General features: G+C 28.3%; 1 protein-coding gene across 1 annotated transcript; it reads left to right on the top strand.

Annotated features, from left to right (window-relative positions):
- The first annotated feature begins 8 nt into the window (after positions 1–8).
- Positions 9–13,624, top strand: LOC107438798 (trafficking protein particle complex subunit 4-like protein Trs23). Its single transcript, XM_043046267.2, has 5 exons — positions 9–585; positions 4,408–4,582; positions 5,794–5,897; positions 9,390–9,516; positions 13,273–13,624. The coding sequence occupies exons 1-5, from the start codon at positions 411–413 to the stop codon at positions 13,343–13,345; spliced, it is 654 nt and encodes a 217-aa protein (XP_042902201.1). The 5' UTR covers positions 9–410; the 3' UTR covers positions 13,346–13,624.
- Positions 13,625–18,185: the final 4,561 nt, after the last annotated feature.

Here is an 18,185-nt window from a genome sequence, read left to right as displayed (position 1 = left end):
GTATATGCAGTCAAGAGTTTGCAGCGCTTCCTAGTGTAGAAAACACTTTCCATAACTTTTCATTTAAGTACATTTTCTTTGACACATGAGCTGTAAGCCATTTAATGTCATAAATAGAAAGCTTTAGAAATAGTAATTTTATCAAGTCAGAGTTGAATTTAATTTCTAATTTTTAAATCTTTTCCGACTTTCCAAGTTACTTTTTTAAATAAGATTTTAAGTGCGAAAATCATTAAAACAAAATGTCTCATCTTATAAGGATTGCAAATCAGTAATTTTAATGTTCTTTACGCATATTGAGCATTTTAATTGTTTCATTAACTGTGACGTGATATGTACTTAAGGAGTTAATGCACAGTTTGAATTCTTTTATGTTGATTAAAATTTAAGCAAAAAATTTATTTAAAAGTATGGCTGCTATAAGTGTTTATATAATTAGCAAAGCGGGTGGAATGATATATCAATATGATCATAACCCTATTACTATTGAATACGAGAAAACTTTTAGCTTTCCTCTTGACTTAGTCCTAGAATTTGTAAACAATCGTTTGACTGTCACTTTTGGACAAATGGATAATATCAAAGGTTTGGAAATTAGTTTGATACTTTAATAATTTTTCTTATGTAGACCTTTAAAAATTAATGTCCCTAATTAAAGTGGATGTCTGTTCGTGCTGTTTAATTTGACAAGCTCACCAAATCTCTAAATTAGTATTAGAAATCTGATGCAGAATTAATTAAATTCCATTTTTGGGGAGATTTCTGTATCGTGATATGTGGCAGAATAATAGCCAAGGTCTTAGCAATTTCTGAGCAGCGGCCTGCGAGAAACTAAAAAAAAAAAAACATCGTAGAAAAGGACCGACTTGAAAGGTATAACTGGTAGCCACATCTGGGCAAACATCTGTTTTTTTCTTTTTTTAAATTTACAAGTTTAAAATCTCTATTACCCTGGCAATTGTAACTGTGACAGTAAGGAACTAGTCCCCCCTTTTTTTAACAATAATTATTAGAAAACATAAAATTATTTAGGTAAATAAAAGTACCTATTCAGAGACACTGGTAAACACAATTCTTAATAGGGAAGTGCTCCTAGCAGCGAGTGATAACATTTTCAATCAAGAGTTTAACACGCTCGTTACATCTTTAAATTAGTATGAAAATTTAATACTAAATTGATTTAAAGCCAATTACTGTAATATTTATAAGAAAACATAAAATTTAGATTAATGAAACTACCTTTTCAAATATACTTGTATAAACAGTTTATAATTCGAAAGTGCCCCTAGCAGCGAGCGCACGGTGACAATTTCAGTCATGGCTTTCTATGCAATTGTTAATCCTTATGATGTGCCCTATCTCTCCTAGAAGTTTGTGGGTATGGTGGTAATATGCCTTGTAAACTTGTAAAAAAAATGTTTGAAGATAAAGTTTAGAATATTAAAACCATTATTTGGCAGAAAACCATAATTTAGATTATCAGTTAAAAACTAAAAGATCTTTTCTAGTTACTCAAGTATTCACTGCTCCTCTTACAGAGTTCTCGCAATCTTTAAAAACTGCTTAATTTTTATTTGCGTAAATAAGGGCCCTTAAAAGTACTTAATATTGGTATAAGGTTTTTAAAAGTCCTTAATTTTCAGTATCCCTATAATTGATAGGAACAATTTTTCAGTCTTCCAAAAGTATTGGAAACAAAAAGTAGTTCTTTTACCACCTGGAATAAAACCATATATCAAGGGAAGAGCATTTTAGAGAGACAAGAAGGGATGGGGAAGAAATCATGTCCTTCTTTCATTAATATTTTGGTTCTGTTATTGTAAATTCTTTCTTCTGCTATAAATGGTACCCCACGAGGAAAGAAAATCTTTGTATAAGAAAACAAGAAGGATACTGCACATGGAAGAGATCTTGCTTTTTTTAGGGGAATAGACGGACANACAAGAAGGGATGGGGAAGAAATCATGTCCTTCTTTCATTAATATTTTGGTTCTGTTATTGTAAATTCTTTCTTTTGCTTAGAATGGTACCCCATGAGGAAAGAAAATCATTCTATAAGAAAACAATAGGGCATGGACAAGAAGGATACTGCACATAGAAGAGATCTTGCTTTTTTTAGGGGAGGGGGACAGTTTTAAGGTCATTCAGTTCTACTGGTAGCGCACATGGTTAAAGTAGCAAAGTTAAGTCCTAAGAAAAGTAACAGAAAAAATTTTATCTATAACAGAAACTATTTCTAAAAAACTTGAATTAAAAATTTAATATTTCATAATAGCTATAAGCTCATAAAAAGCAGTATCATTTTTTCAAATTCCTAATTGTACTAAAAAGTAAACAGTTTTGTAATAAAGAGGGTTTTAACAAAACAGCAATTTTTTTGAAAAATTCCAGCATACTTAGGTTTTTTTTTTTAAAACAAAAACTTGGGGTTTATCAGTTTTTTGATGAAAGTTTTTTCAGAAATAATTTAAATTTTTATTTCTGAGTACTTAATAAGAACACATGATTTGCCTCTAACATGAAAGTTTACTGGACTCCTACGAGTCAGAAAATTTTAACTCTAAAAAGCAGGGAAAGTTACAATTTTTACAAAAGACCTGGAATGTAGCCAGTCTCAGAATTGTCAATAACAGTAATCAGCTATCGAGATTCAAGATGAATAATTCTAACATCTATTGCTATTATTTTATAAAATTCTATTTAGTGAAACTTTTCTATGTTTCCATTATCATTCTAATATGTTTTTGGTCACAAAATGTAATATTTGATATTTCAAATAAAGAAAAAATCAATGTTTTTTGATGCAAAATTGCATGGTATGATAAAATATGGTTTTAATTTCCATTGAAATACCTGGAAAAGTCAGAGAATTTTTTTTTCTTTCTGAAATTGAGTGGGAGCCCTTAATTTTTTGGTGAATTTTTAAAGAATTGTTATGAAAACTTGGTGCAAATTTTAGCATTTAAAAAGAATTTTTTATTATGTATTGACAATTGTTCAGCCCGTCTTAAAGTGACTCAAACTTTGCAACGTATCAAGCTTGACTTTTTTCCACCCATCATTGAAACTTATATTTTATAGCAGTGTTTTCACTACAGCTCGAGAATCTCGCATATTTTTTTCTTTTCTCGCATTAAAAAATTATTACGGTGAGAAATTCGCGCATTCTATAAATCAATTTCAAAATTCGCGAATTTCTCGCATTTTGGAAAAAGCTTCGAATTACGCCATTTAGAATAAAATCCGTTTCACTTTTCTTCCTGGATCTTTCATTATTTTCAACATTTGCCCCATTATCTAACCTCCCTATTTACCAGTAACCAGTATTGTTCAGAACTTTTTCGAACAACAGAACACAACCCCTCCGAACCACGGTTCTCGGCAACCACGTGTTTACCGCGGGTAAGGTTTTTTCATGTAAGACGTTCAAATTTTTTATGCACTAATGTAAGATGGACAAATACCTAGTAAAGGAAAAATCTTCTATGATGATGCAGCAAAAATGCTCAATGCTTTAAAAAATAGAAGAATGAGAAAAATAGAAGAAATGATTTTTTTTCAAGTCCATTTGTGTTTTTTTAGTTTTTAGAAATCTCACTTAACTTTCTGAAATCTCACCCTGTTTTTGAGAAAGGGTGAAAAATTCTCACCCATTTTTTTTCTATGATGGAAACACTGTATAGACATAAGTGTTTGAAAGAAGAAAAAAAACATTTTCTACAGTTTCCGGTTAATTGAATTTTCTATATCTTGAAGAGTTTTTAATGATGCTTTAAACTATAGAAGTTCCTGTGTAATAATTATAATAAACTGATCTTAATTTTATATAGGAGAGAGAATCTTGTTATAAGCACAATTTCAATGTTTTGAACAAATATATTTTTATTCTTTATTTTTTTCAACTACTGTACTGAAATATATTATTTAAAATTAATGTTTATTTTGTAATAGTGTTAATAGTTTCTGAGGATTTGGTAAAAGCTTTTATAAAATATAAGTCTTAGTCAAACCAACTTCACAGTTCTAGTTAGAGCAATAACAATTTACTCAATTGAGTTCAGGATTCATGAAAGCACTATCATTGTTACCCTCTATAATCTCTCATTTTTATCATTTTCACCTAAGAAAAAATTTAAAACCAACAATTTAAAAAGGAAAATTACAACAAGTTAACTCAAATACGATGAATGAATCTAGTATATATATTGGCAAGCATTGAGGCTCTTTTTTCTTATCTTTCATAATGGTTAACATGTTGCTCTCTACTGCATTTTAGTGCCTGAAAATTTATAGACTTCCTCCAAAATAATATCTTGCCTATGCCTCAGCTTATTTGAACAAAAATAAATGTGACTAACAAAAGTAATAACATGAAGAAGGTAATTACTTTTCTTTTTTCAATTATAGTTGGCCATATAATTTTGTCTGTCAATGGCATTCCACTTTCTGGTCGTAAACTCACTGATAATCGTGATGTTATGGAAGTTTTGAAATCAGAAGAAAACTATCCTATAAGTATCAAATTTGGTAGGCCTAAATTGGGAACTAATGAGAAAATTGTATTAGCCAGCACATTTCATTCGTAAGTATTCATTTATTATTAAATCTGAAGTATTTATATACAATGTATAAGCATGCAGGGTATAAGCTAATGAATTTTTTCTTCTTAAAAAATTCCTTTAGCAAAAAGAAAAAAAATTGAAAATGTTCAAAAAGGTTTAGGCAAAATTTAATACTTAAATTTATATCTAATTAAATTACCCACCCAGAAAAAGTTAAATGAAGGGATAGATTTAGATTGCAAAACATAAAATGCATGAACTCAAGTCTGAACTTTTAATTAAAAAAAATAATAATGCATAATTTGAACTAATACCTATATCGTAGGGACTACAGAAACATACTTATCTTCGTATTGTGATATGATAATTCTATAAAACTGATACTTTTTAAACAAAGGATTTAAAAAAAGAAACTATATTGTAATGATTTAAATAAAATCATTTTTGCATTGTAAATATTTATAATTTATCATAAGATCAAAACCCAGGGAGATTATTGCTAATTAATTTAATAATATAGCATTGCAGGAGATTTATAATTAAGAAAATATGAAATTTAACAAATTTCTTTCCACCCAGGCATTTATTCCACCGGGGAATAAGTTTCTTAATTGAATTGAAAAAGGAACATTATTCCACTTGGCAGCAAGCCTTTTTTAGTCTTTTTACTTTGTAATTCCAGTCTACCTTTTTATAATTTATGTATATATATTGAGGCACAGTGTTAAAGAATTGAGACAGGTAATAAAAAAAGTAAGAATTGAGAAGAAAAAAAATGCCCTGTTATTCTCGTATGGGTTTTTTTTTTTAATGTAAAATTTTTTTCATTATAGCTATCATTCAATCTTTTAAAAAGTATGTAGTAGGTAGGTAATATATTTACGTTGCACTAGAGCAGTACAATGGGCTATTGGCGGCGGTCTGGGAAACATCCCTAAGGATGATCCAAAGACATACCATTGCAATTTTGATCTTCTGCTGAAGGGATAGCTCCCTTGCTTTGGTAGCCTGACAAAGTCAAGCAACTTTACGGTAGAACAGTTTTAACGAGAACCGATACCATGCACCCTTACTCCCTACACAGGGTTGATCCAAGTGGTCACTCAACCGCTTACTGACTGCAGTTTGTGATGCTTGAATTTGGTATTCTATTGGGAACCGTGTCTTTACGATCAGTCCACTGCGGGACCAAAAAGTATTTGAACTACAATTTAATTTTTTTCTTTTTCAGGTTATTTGCAATTGCTTCCCAATTATCTCCTGAACCCCATTGCTCTGGAATTGAAGTTTTGGAGGCTGATACATTCAAGCTGTATTGTTATCAAACTATTACAGGTAATATCGATATCATTACCATAACATAATATTCTAAAGTACAGGGTTGTGAGTGAGTCAGATTTAAAGCATTAATAATGGGATTAATACAATATTAAAATATTTTGAAATAGGCTTCTCACTTGCCATTGCCCGTTGTTGTTTACTCGTCAGTTTTCCCTAATATTCTTCATACCTTTGGTGCAAGCCTTTTTGTCTTTTTGATTATTTTGAAACACTATCCTTTCATAGTGCGTGAACAAGGGACTGGGGTGCCATATTAGAATTTTACTGCAGCTAGGAAACCATTAACATATTTCAATCAGATGGGAAGTGGATGGTAATAAAGTAAAGAAGAAATGGCATGTTGTTATGTTTGGAATCATCTGTGGTGTTCGCAGCAGCTTTTTGGAAAATTTAATGTATGAGTAATTCCCAAAAATTATGTTATTTTAAGGAGAAATTTTTTTTTTCAGTTTAACATTTTCAGAATAGTTTTATTTATTTATTTTAAATATTTATTTAGTAACTCTAATTAATATCTTATAGAGAACCGTGTATTTTACAAGCATTTACACAAGAAAATATTTAACTGGGTGAGTAGCATTTTTAAAAAGTACTTATAGGTTCTTATTTTTGATTTACGTTTTTTAAAGGCCCTTAAAGGTGCTTTTTTATATTGGGGGTTTGTAAAAAATGCTTAATTTTCTATCTTTTAAAAAAGAGATTTTTTTTCTTGCCGTGTCGATTGCCATTCTAAATTACAAAAAAATGCATGATTTTCGCAATTTTCTCTGCAATATTTATCAGGTACTAGTTATTTTATCATGATTATGTTAAGTTTGTGAAAATGTTTTTGATTCTTATTGATTTTATGTTATATATTTAAAAGATGGAAGAAAATAATTTTTATTACTGCACAGTTCCTAAATATGTTTTTTTTTTTTTTTTGGAAAGTAATTAAAAATATTTTTTAGTGTTAAAAAAGTACTTAAAAGGTGCTTAATTTTTGTTGAAAAATCTGGCTATGCACCCTGTTTAAAATAAAAATTTACTAAATTTTAAACACTAGGAAAATGACAGAAAAATTTAGAATTATTAGCAGATCCATGATCACAGCACATAAAACATGCATAATGAATAAGTGACTATGAAAATTATTTTTAAATAAAATAATAATCACTCGTATTTAAATATAAGATCTTTGTGAAGTTATAGCAATTTTGAAGAGAGTCATTGAACCAAAATTGGTATCCTCTTTTTCCATAGAAGTTTAAGGATAATATCTTCCACTGTATTTCAGACCTGTCATAGTCAAAAATGTCTTCCTTTCTTTTCTAAGCCACTTGAAAGGAGTGGCTTATCAGTGGGCACCATCATCCCACTTAAAATGTAAATATTCTGTCCTGAGTATAAGATTTAACTTCCCTCATAACTCCCTGATACTGATTTTTCCTACTTTAAAACTGTTGGTAGACATAAAAGGAGAGAAATAAAAATTATAAATTATTCTTGTCTTTTTAACAAATAAATGAGTTGTTTAAATTATGGTTTTTAAAATGTTGATTGCAGCAACAGCTAGTTAAAAGTATTCAAATGTTCTTATTTTAATTTCAAAACTGTTCGTGGTTTAATCCTCTTAATTCTATTTTTTTTTTTTTTATTATTATTCTTTTTTTTCCTGTTCCTTTTTTTTCAAGTAACCATTTGTGGAAAGTTTAAACACCAAAAACAAAATTAAATATTTCTACTTTTTTGTCATTTTTCTAGCATTTAAGTTAAAATGAGGTTTGTAATTTTAGAACTTTTTACTTGTATTTTCTTCTACTCTTGGGCCTAACTCTTTTACTTTGTGTTGTTAGTTTTCTACATGAGCCCGGACTGAATCATGGTTTTAAGAAAGCAGAAAATTACAACACAAGAACCTACTTGCTTTATAAAATCTCTTTAAATGGATTTTTATCGGAAACTTTCTTCTCTGTTCTTATTGGGAAGGCATACTATAACAAAATGGCTTAAAAATCAAACTTGAAAACAAAATAATTAAACACTAGCCACAGCTACTTAGGTTATTGAAAGTGACACATTTTTGTGTTTTAAAATTAGTCCTTGTGCACAGATTCCAGAAATGATTTTATGCATTTAGATGTAAAAAAAATTAGACAGAGAAAATGTATAGAGAGTTTTAAAGCGAATAATTATTGCAAATATTGTTTGTGACATGCCAGAAAAATGTCATTTTGAAACTCAACATACATCTTTAATTATTCGTAATTGTTGAAATTAGTGTAATATCAGTCTAAAAAGCTAACAATAATCCTTCGGTACAAGGATAAAAAACAAACTAAACTAGATAGAGAGACGGAATAATGTGCCACCTGTACAGATCTGTTTTTTTATTTTATTATTATTATTATTATTCCCACTCCTCCATACAAGACTAACAGCTGGGGCATGCACAGTTCGATTATTTAATTCTCACATCTCTTATACATATAAAATATATTAGTTTGTAAATTTCAATTTAGAGTAGATTACTTACATTTCTGAGTAAGGTTGGGCAGCTTTTTTTAGAAGTGCTTAAATGTGCTTATTTTTGATTTTTGTTTTTTAAACCACCAATCATTTTACATGTTAGATGAAATACTCGCACGTCTGCGTGTGCGTATTCTGTGGGAAGGTTTCTTGCATTCTCATGAGCAACTCTGCTGCATTTTGCAAAAGATTCTCAACTTCAGCCTTCATTTTCCGCCCTCTGAATGTGAACCAAAAAATCTCTTGAATTTTTGCTGATCACGGGAACCAATTAAACATTTCCAATTTTTTTTTCCTAAAGGCAAAGGAAAAGAAAGGCTTAGATGATCAAGAAAAGAATTCTTTGTCAGAAAGTAGTTATTTTATCATGATCATGTAAAGTCTTCGAAAATTATTTTGAATTTTGTTAACATATATATGAAGAACTTCCAACAATAGGAAGAAAAACAATTTTATTAGTGCACATATCCTAATTATGATATTTTTTGAGTGCTTAAAATGTACTTAAAAGGTGCTTATTTTTGTTGAAAATATTGGCAATGGTATAGTTATGCAGAGTCCAACATACATTAAGAAGATGGATATGCAATTAATAAAACTAGAAAATGGATTAAAAAGATTTACTGAAAGGTAAGCATAAAACAATTCTAATTGATCAATTTTAATTGATCAAAATAGCTTCCTGATTAACTTGAAGCTTGGTGATCAAACTTGTGATTGAATTGAAAATTTTTGGAATCAAGGAAAAAAATTACTAAAATATTTTTTATGTGTAAAGATTAGCAAATGAATTTTAACAAAAAAGCTATTTCTTCCTGAAGTGGATTTTTCCACTGTGGTTGAAACTTGTCAAACCATCCATGATTACTATAAATGAAAATTTTGCAATTCTTTTTTTACTTCTAATATTTTTGTTATACTATTTTGTTATTCTATTTTGAAAATTTGGCATACTATTTACAACCGCTACTTTTTTAGGTACAAAATTTATGGTTGTAGCAGATTTTAAGCAAAGTGGAATAGAAAGTCTCCTTAAGAAGATACATGAACTTTATGCAGATTATGCCTTGAAGAACCCATTCTATGCTTTAGAAATGCCCATCAGGTAAAACATTGTATAAGTAGCAAATTTTCAAATTCTTTAGTATTATAACACAAAGACTCTATGTTGTTGAAATTTAATTTAATTATTATGCAAATCATGCTTTAGGTTTGCCCAAAACTAAAATAAGCAGATGCTTAATGCTGTGTACGGTTAAAAAATCAGATTGAAACTACAGTCAAACCCCGCTATAGTGAACCTTCAAGGGACCGAAATTTTGGTTCACTATATCCGTTATGCGTATTAGTATTAGTATCCAACTCTTTGACCAATACTGAATAATTAATCATTCCCTCTGACAGAAAATACATATTGATCCCACTGACACCTTACAGGTGCATCATCTGCCTTGGTTGGAAATATCTATTTGATTTGTTTAGGGATGGGAATGTAAGATAAAAGAAGCAAACAAGAAAAAAATGCTTATCGCTACCTTCTCCACTATAGATGGTTTTAAAAATCGGTAAATGTATTTATTTTGAAGTAGAAATTTCAAAATTATTGCAAGAAAATAAAGAAAAAAATCCGTCAAAGACAGAAGAAAGTTCATTATATCCAACTTCATCACTTTTTTGGTTCACTATATCCACAAAAAATAACATTATACGGGTATAGCAAGACACGAGACCGAACATTTCGTTCACTATATCCGGGAGTTCACTATAGCGGGGTTTGACTGTATTAATAAAAAAGGATGAACTTGCAAAAATGATAATAGGTTAATAAAATAATATTTTCGTCCCAAATGAAAGAATTAAAAAGTTGTTTTATTTTTTATGATTGTACCTATTAAAAATTACTTCAAATGAAATTTATTACTATACTTTCACAGTTACTTTGTAGATATGATAGATAAAAACCAGTATAATGCAAATTAAGTAGATTGGTTTTTGAAGTGCCTGCTGCCGTGCTGGAAGGTTTGTTTCTGGCTCATAACCGTACATAACATTACTTTTAAAAAGTAATGAGTAAAATGTTTTAATTTTAAAAGGTACAAGTACAAAATGAAAATTTAACGATTTTAAAGTACATTTTGAGGAAATCGAAAATTCAAAGTAACTGCAAATTTCATTAAAAGTGTAAGAAATACTTATTTTAATGTATAAAACTTTAAAATGCAGAACTATAAATGTAAATGTTACGAAATTCTATTGAAATTGTTAGTGTTGAAAATATCTGGAAACCAAGAAATAAAAATTCAATGTTTGCATATTAAAAGGAGTTCTAAATTATGTTAATCTTAAATCTATTAAAACTTTAGAAATTTTGTTTTTACTTGCGAAATTTGTAGTAACAAATTATATTGTTAAGCAAATTCGATAACATCATAAATTTAAAAAAAAATATTTATTCATATATAGGTAACATCTTAAAATCATGAAAGTAAAAATTGTATTTCGTTTTTATAAAAGTTTCAAAAAATAATTTTGGAATTTTAAATATTGACAGCTTTTTAATTTGTTAATTTTTTAATTAATCAAAAATTAAGTACTGAAGTTTTTTTTTTTTTTAATTTATCCTTATGATGAACTAAATGTTTACATGGTGAAATTCAAAAAAGGAGGAAAAGTAACTTTCATTCAAAAGCAGAGAAATATCTAGAATTTTTTTAATGCTATCTATATTTTAATTAAATAAAGTGTAATGTTATATTTTAAAACTTAAATAACAAAAATATAATTTTTGTGCAAAAAATGTTTGCACATCATTTAACTATCTTTAAAACATCACCAATCTAAGTTCTTAATTTACAGAACTCTTGACAGGCGTGAAAGGATGTGTGTTTCTTCTCGCCAATTTACGATAGGGATGAAATCTATTCAACAGATTCCAAAAATGTTTTTGCAAGATTTTCACAGCTGATTAAATGGAAGTTAGACAAGCATATCTAAATATAAGTCTTCCAGCAGCTGGAAACTGGGCTGGGCGACTTCTTTCAGTTTCCACACCAAAATTGCTATCTTTTCCAGCCAGTGAAGGGGCTTCACGTTACCTCCCCCCAACTGCCGTCTCCCTTTTAAGAAATTTTAATCCTTAAAGATGTTTGAAAAAAGAAGTTAGCTGTTAAAGAATATATTATACATTAAATTTATTAATTAAGAAAAGAAATTTCAAAAAAAAAAAGTTTTTTAATAGGAAAATTTTTAAAAAATTTCTGAAGAAAGTAACGATTTCTCGTTATAAATCTTGTACTTTTTTCAAAAAAAGTAACAAAAATCAAGTAAAAGCACATACTTTTTACTTTCATTACAAGTGGCAAAAGTCAAAGAATTGCCATGTATGCTCATAACTAATAAATACTGAACTAATTTTGGCAAAAACATGCTATATTTTTAAAGGAATTTACTAACTGAAATAGTAATAGATAATTAATTAAAGAACTTGTCTTCTTTTATGTCAAAATATGTACATTTAAACATTAAAGTAAAAGTTCATGAAAAAAATACCAATTAGGAGCATTCAGTTATGCTAAAAGAAATACTTTACATCCAGAGAACAGAAACGTTTGTACAGGCATTCCTCATATTTACGATTTTACTCATTTTATTTTTCCCCTTTTTTTTTAATTGTGTACCTATTAATTATGTACCTTAATTATGTACCTAGAACAGTATTACACTCACTACCTTACAATTATTGAAGAAATACTTTCAGTTTTTGATATACAGTAGGGAACCGATTATCCGGAACGATCGCTATTCCGGATAACTGATTTTTCCGGTTTCCTGAATCGCTGCAAAGAGCCGGTTTTTTTTATTGTTAAACCCAACTTTAAAAAAAAAAAAAAAAAAATTTGGAAATAATCTTAAAAAGAAGAAAAAACGATGAAGTAATACACTAATGATTATTTCCAAAATGATGGTAAGGTGAACATCTTTCAAAAAAGAAAGAAAAATCCTATGAGGAAAAAAAAATGTTTTTTTAAAAAAAATAGCATGAAAATTTATCGAATTTCGTTCCGGTTTTTTGATTTTCTGATTTCCGGATAACAGGTTCTGTACTGTAGTTTATTATACTTATCAATAAAGTTTGAAGCTTTTAGGGTTTGAGAGACCAGTAATAAATTACAAATGAAAAAAAAGTTTTTGAATGCAATATGTCAGAAATTATAGCAATAAACTTCTCTAACATATATCAATTACATTCTTAATATGTAATAATTAAATAAAAAATTTTAAGCCTGCTTAAATATTCATGGAGATAACATTATTATAAAAAGAAACTACATTTTTTTGTTAGCTTAATAAGCATTCAATAAAATTAACCAAAATTTTCGGAGCAATTTTTAAGTAATGCATGGAAAATATAATATTTTTATTAATTTAATCATATCAAGCATCAAAAGTTTTCAAAAAAATATTACAGCTAACGCTGGACGTAATATTCTTCTCAATTGCTTTTCAAACAATTTTTTTTTATTATTTCACATGTTTATACCTCTATCTAAAGCAAAAAGGATGTGTAAACCACATTTTTGTCAAATACACTTAAGGTAGCAGATCATATCAATAGGTTATTCTATAATTTATAGTTAATATCAAAACGTTTCTGCAATGTATTTTACTATATCCACTTTCAGCCAATGATTATTCAGCCTATTTTGTCAGTATTGTGTCAGAATATTGAAAAAGCAAAACTGTGAAACAATTGGAAAGATAACGCATTTGGTTTAAAACAATATACAGTACAAATTTTAATGTTAGTTTATTTTTTGTTTGTGTAATACATTGTCTAATGTTTACAAGCTTTTATTTTCAGGTGTGAGCAGTTTGATGTGAATCTCCAAGCTGTGTTGGAACAAGTAGAAAAAACAGGAATGAGCAATATTTAACCTACTATAAAGAAATATGTTTATGTAATTACATTTTTTATATCAAACTCATTGATCGTGTTATGTCTAAAATTTAATTATGATCATAATTAACATGTTTATAATTTTTTTATTATTTTCCTGATTCTTTTTCATCACGTGTATGTAAAGTAATTATTTATTAAAATAGTGGTAGTTACTTAAAGGAGACATGTATTAACTTGATCATAAATTGTCTGGGGGAAAAAACCCAAACAAATATTGGAAAATGCATATATTATTAAAATTTCTTTATGATAATCATAGTGTCAATTATTTAATGAATTAAAATCAACCGAGTTTTTTTTTTTTTTTTTTAAAAAAACAAAGCAAATATTTAAAAAAAATGTTTAGGGATTTAAAGTAGCGAGAACTTACCGGCGCCATACAACAGAAGAAATTTTTTGTCACAAAATATTTTAAAATAAAGAAAAAGTAAGGCAAATTGAATTCAGGCAAATCTAGAGTAAGTCATGAAGTTTAGAGTGTTGAAAAAAATACTTCAAAATATTTAAATGCAAACAAATTATAGAAGAGAACTTCTCCATTGCATAATCTTAAGTTATCTCATAATTTATTTTCGTGTGTATATTTTAAAATTTTCTTTTCAGTATTTGAAACTTTATGGCTTACTCTAGGTTTGTCTGAACTCACTTTTTCTACAGTTTAAATTAGTAATAAAGGAAAAAGAAAATTTGCAACAAAAATTTTCTTCTGCAGTATGCCTTCCTCTTAAGCAAGACTCCATTTTAGAGAATTTTGCTCTCCCTTATAATCACTGCATAAAGTCCTGTTTGCTTATTCCATAAGCGCAATTATGATACACATCAGAATTTCCTATCTGAATTGTTTACAGATACTGAAATTTAATTCAGTTCCTTTTTTCATTACTTAATAAATCACTTCATAAATAAGTGTAAGTTCTTTGTGCTTTCAAAACAAAGTTCTTACATTAATAATGAGTTGTTTGATTTAGCGAAAGTGTCAAAGTAATTATTAAAACAAATATTTTTTTCTTCATGTTGCCACACATGGGATGTGAAACATTTTAATTCCCTTCAGAACTCCTTATGACTAGTTGGTCAATAGGAAAGTTCATTGTTTTCTCAATTACTATAAGCTCGAAAACTTAGTATTCACTATTTTTCAGCAGGTCTTTATAAATTGACTTTGCGCTTGCAATCAATTTTTTATTTTTCTAGTTTAGTGGATAATTTTTAAAAGTGTTTAAAACAACTCAATTTCTGACTGCATTTTATCAAGGAACTTTTAATGTTGCCTCCTTTGTATTTTTTTTTAAAAAAGATAAAAGTTTAAAGAAAAATATTGAAAAATTCATTTTTTAAAGAAAAAAATTTTTCTATACAGTTTTTTGTCAAATAAGTTTTTCAAATTCTAACCTTAGTCAATAGAGGGCTAGGGAGAAAATTTCTTATGCTTAAAAGAGAGATCATTGATATGATTGCCGTAAATTAAAGATTCCTTTAGAAGCTTTTTTCTTTGTTTAGGAGTATAAAAAGATGGCTATAAACTATAGTCCTCCACAAAAGCAAATTTTTCCCAATGCTTGATTCAAGAGTTCTGTTGTCTTCTGGATTGGCTTCAAAATTACAAGGCTACAGAGTTGAACATTAAAAGTTGTAAACCCAAAATCGAGTTGGCTATAATTCTCGTATAAAGTTGTCTATAAATTTCTGAAAAATTCTGCTAAATAAAGTTGGATCGTGTTAATTAGTCAAAATATAAGTTCAGTCTTGACATTTTCTTAGAGTGGCACCTATTCTGACTGTATAATCTCTTAAAATTTCTATGACAAACCTCATTTTTGTACATCTTTCTTGACTACTAATAAACAAAACATAGAAATATTTTAGACTTAGATATATTACTCATTATAGATAGTTAATACTGTGCAAATGATATTAAAACTAAATTAATGTAGAAGCAATCAATCAGCAAGTGAAACAATTATTGTCTATCTACACTTAAATGAATGAAGTCTCGCCATAACAAATTTGATTGATTCAGACTGAAAACTTCATTTTATAGTGATTTTTAATCAGTGATTAATAAATTCAAAAGTACATTAAGACTTTTAATTTAATTATTCCATTCAAGTAAGTACATAAAGGGTGGAAGTGTTGTTTATTTCTGCAGACAAAAAAAAGAGAAATGTGACTTTTAAAATCCCTTTATTTTTAATTTTTTTTTTAAACGAAAAATAAATAAAATTTGGAAACATTTGAAATAAAAGTGACACTTATAAAAATTGGAAAAAAAATTTTTTATAAAATAAATACAAACATTCATTTTATTATATACAAAGTTACATTAGATTTAATCCTGTAATTAAAATTGCAATTACTATAGTAAAAGTCAGAGGTGGGTTAGAACTTTCTCTTATGTAAGAATAGGAAGGTTCTTTTGTGCTTAGTTTGTTTTTGCTGAACAAATGAGGAGTTCACAATTGCCAAAAATTATGCTTATATAATATTTTGATGCACCTGAAATGTGAAAATTGAAGTGAAACGACATGCTTCTCAGTGGGAAAACTTCAATAGTTAAAGCTCGAATCCCGGCACTGGGTGGTTAATTGGAATTCCGCACCAGACTTGCACTGACCACACTGCCAAATCAATAAAAATATAAGATTATAAATGGAATTTACAGAAATAGGACAAAACTTGATGAAGTGAAAAGTAAAGATATGAATAGAGATTGGTGTACTGAAAAGATATGAAGTTAGCTGTTATATTTGTTTTGTTTTCAGTGAAAAATGAGTAAAAGAAAATAAATATATTTTTTAGAAAAAGTAACCAAGGCTCAGGATAGAGCGTTAGCCTTACAATGCTGTGACCAAGGTTTGAATCCCAGCAATGACTGATCAATACGAATTCCAAACCAATCTCACGTTACCCACAGTGCTGATGTAAAATATCCTCAGTGGTAGACAGATAATGGGTAAGAGTCCCCTTACTGCCATGCTAACCGTAGGAGGTTTTCCACTCAATGTAACACAAATGCAGTTCAGTTTCATCGAAAAGTCCTCCAGAAAGGCAAATTTCTCCTAATACTTGGTTCAGGATTGGGTTCAAAATTACAAGTTTACAAAGTTGAATATAAGTAGACTGTTCAACGACAGTTATAAAATAGAAGTCCATAGTCGAGACATGTGAATGAATGTAAAATATTAACCCTCTTGGTGGCGCTTACTTAAAATAGTTTTTCTCTTAGAAGGTCGAGCATATTGAACAGAGTTGTCCGTGAAACGGCAAGGGTCAGACAAAAGGAATGCCTCCCCCCTTTTTTTCCGTTCACTGTTAAGGGAATTATTTACGCTCTATGTGGTCAGCTTTTGGATGAGAGGGTCAGCCAAGGGAATGACAGTTTGATGGATGGAACTCGTTTTGTAGATCACTTTTCAACTATCTTTTTTGAATCCTCCTGCAATTCAGTGTTTGTTTCCAGAATGTTTTAATCTTTTTACAATTTATATTTAAAAGACATGACTGTATGGCCCTCGCCTTTCTTGTTGATAAAGATTGTTAGACAAATTTTATTCCAGTTTAAAATTAAAATAAAAAATTAATTATAAAAAAATATAATATGAATCTTGAAATAAAAAAAATAAACATTGAAAACAATATTATGCAGTTTAAGTTTCTTTCTTTTTTATTATTAAATTTATATTGATTTAGTGCTTATCATCACTATGCATATCGTTTATAATTACTTTTAAGATCCTTTAATTTTCTATAATATTTAATTTTGCAGAGTGGCAATCTTTTTCTTTTATTTAATCTAAACCATGATCATTATCTTCATTTTACGTTATGTATTTCTGAATAACATTATGGAATATTTAAATTAGTTTGAAAATAGTAATGCGTATCCTTTAAATCGATATATTTCTTGGGTCAATGCTAATATTAACCTATGAAAATTTTAAAAATTACTCGTAAATTTTTTTAATGCAAGCAAACTGTGTGTTGCATGGTTTGCTATTATTCATTTTCTTTTTCTGCTCAGAATTTTTTATTTTTCTGAATTTTTTAGAATTTAACAGATTTAATTNTTCAAAATGACAACAGTTAGATATTTCGTTAGTTGAAACATTCATATTTTATTTCGTTAGTTGAAACATTCATATTTTATTCCGTTAGTTGAAACATTCATATTTTATTCCGTTAGTTGAAACATTCATATTTTATTTCGTTCATTGCAGTTCACTTTCAGCTTAGAAGTGAAAAATAAGACTAAAATTGATTCATTTTGAAAATTATTATTAGATTAATGAATAAATATAACACATTTTTTTAAAAAAAATTTGAACAGTATCAGCAAAACTAATCATGTAATTAAAATAGATTGCAGCTTAACACGTTGAGTGACATGTCAATCATCAGAGACTAATGATGATGAGTTTCGGTTGAATGAATAGCTGCTTGGATATGACCACCAAACTAAAAAATCTTTCACAGGCTAAATTACTAGAGGGAAATGTCCAACATTACATGTGAAAGACTCTTATATTTCCAAAATGTTTGAAAGAAATTCAGCATGAATAGCACTAAAATACTGAAAATCTAAACATTTTGATTGTTTTTTTCAGAATAAGCCTAAAACAAAGAACGGTTTAATCTGAACAGTTGAAATTTATACAATTCACATAGTATTTTTAGGAGTTACTACAAAAATAATGACCAAATCTTCTGAAATGAAACAGAATTAGAAAATAACAAAAATAATGAATGATTATCAAATCTTTAATTTTTCATAAGCATTATCAGCCTGTTTTGATATGGATATAATCCATTAATTC

Source organism: Parasteatoda tepidariorum, chromosome 2 (assembly GCF_043381705.1).
Source record: "Parasteatoda tepidariorum isolate YZ-2023 chromosome 2, CAS_Ptep_4.0, whole genome shotgun sequence".
NCBI lineage: Eukaryota > Metazoa > Arthropoda > Arachnida > Araneae > Theridiidae > Parasteatoda > Parasteatoda tepidariorum.
The sequence above is the reverse complement of the archived record's forward strand: the minus strand, read 5'-3'. Positions and strand labels throughout refer to the sequence as shown.

Excerpts from the sequence above, each read along its gene's own strand:
- LOC107438798 (XM_043046267.2), top strand. The coding sequence starts at position 411 with ATGGCTGCTATAAGTGTTTATATAATTAGCAAAGCGGGTGGAATGATA. Across the intron at positions 4,583-5,793 it reads TTAGCCAGCACATTTCATTC|GTTATTTGCAATTGCTTCCC; the intron begins GTAAGTATTCAT and ends TTTCTTTTTCAG. Across the intron at positions 9,517-13,272 it reads GCTTTAGAAATGCCCATCAG|GTGTGAGCAGTTTGATGTGA; the intron begins GTAAAACATTGT and ends TTTTATTTTCAG.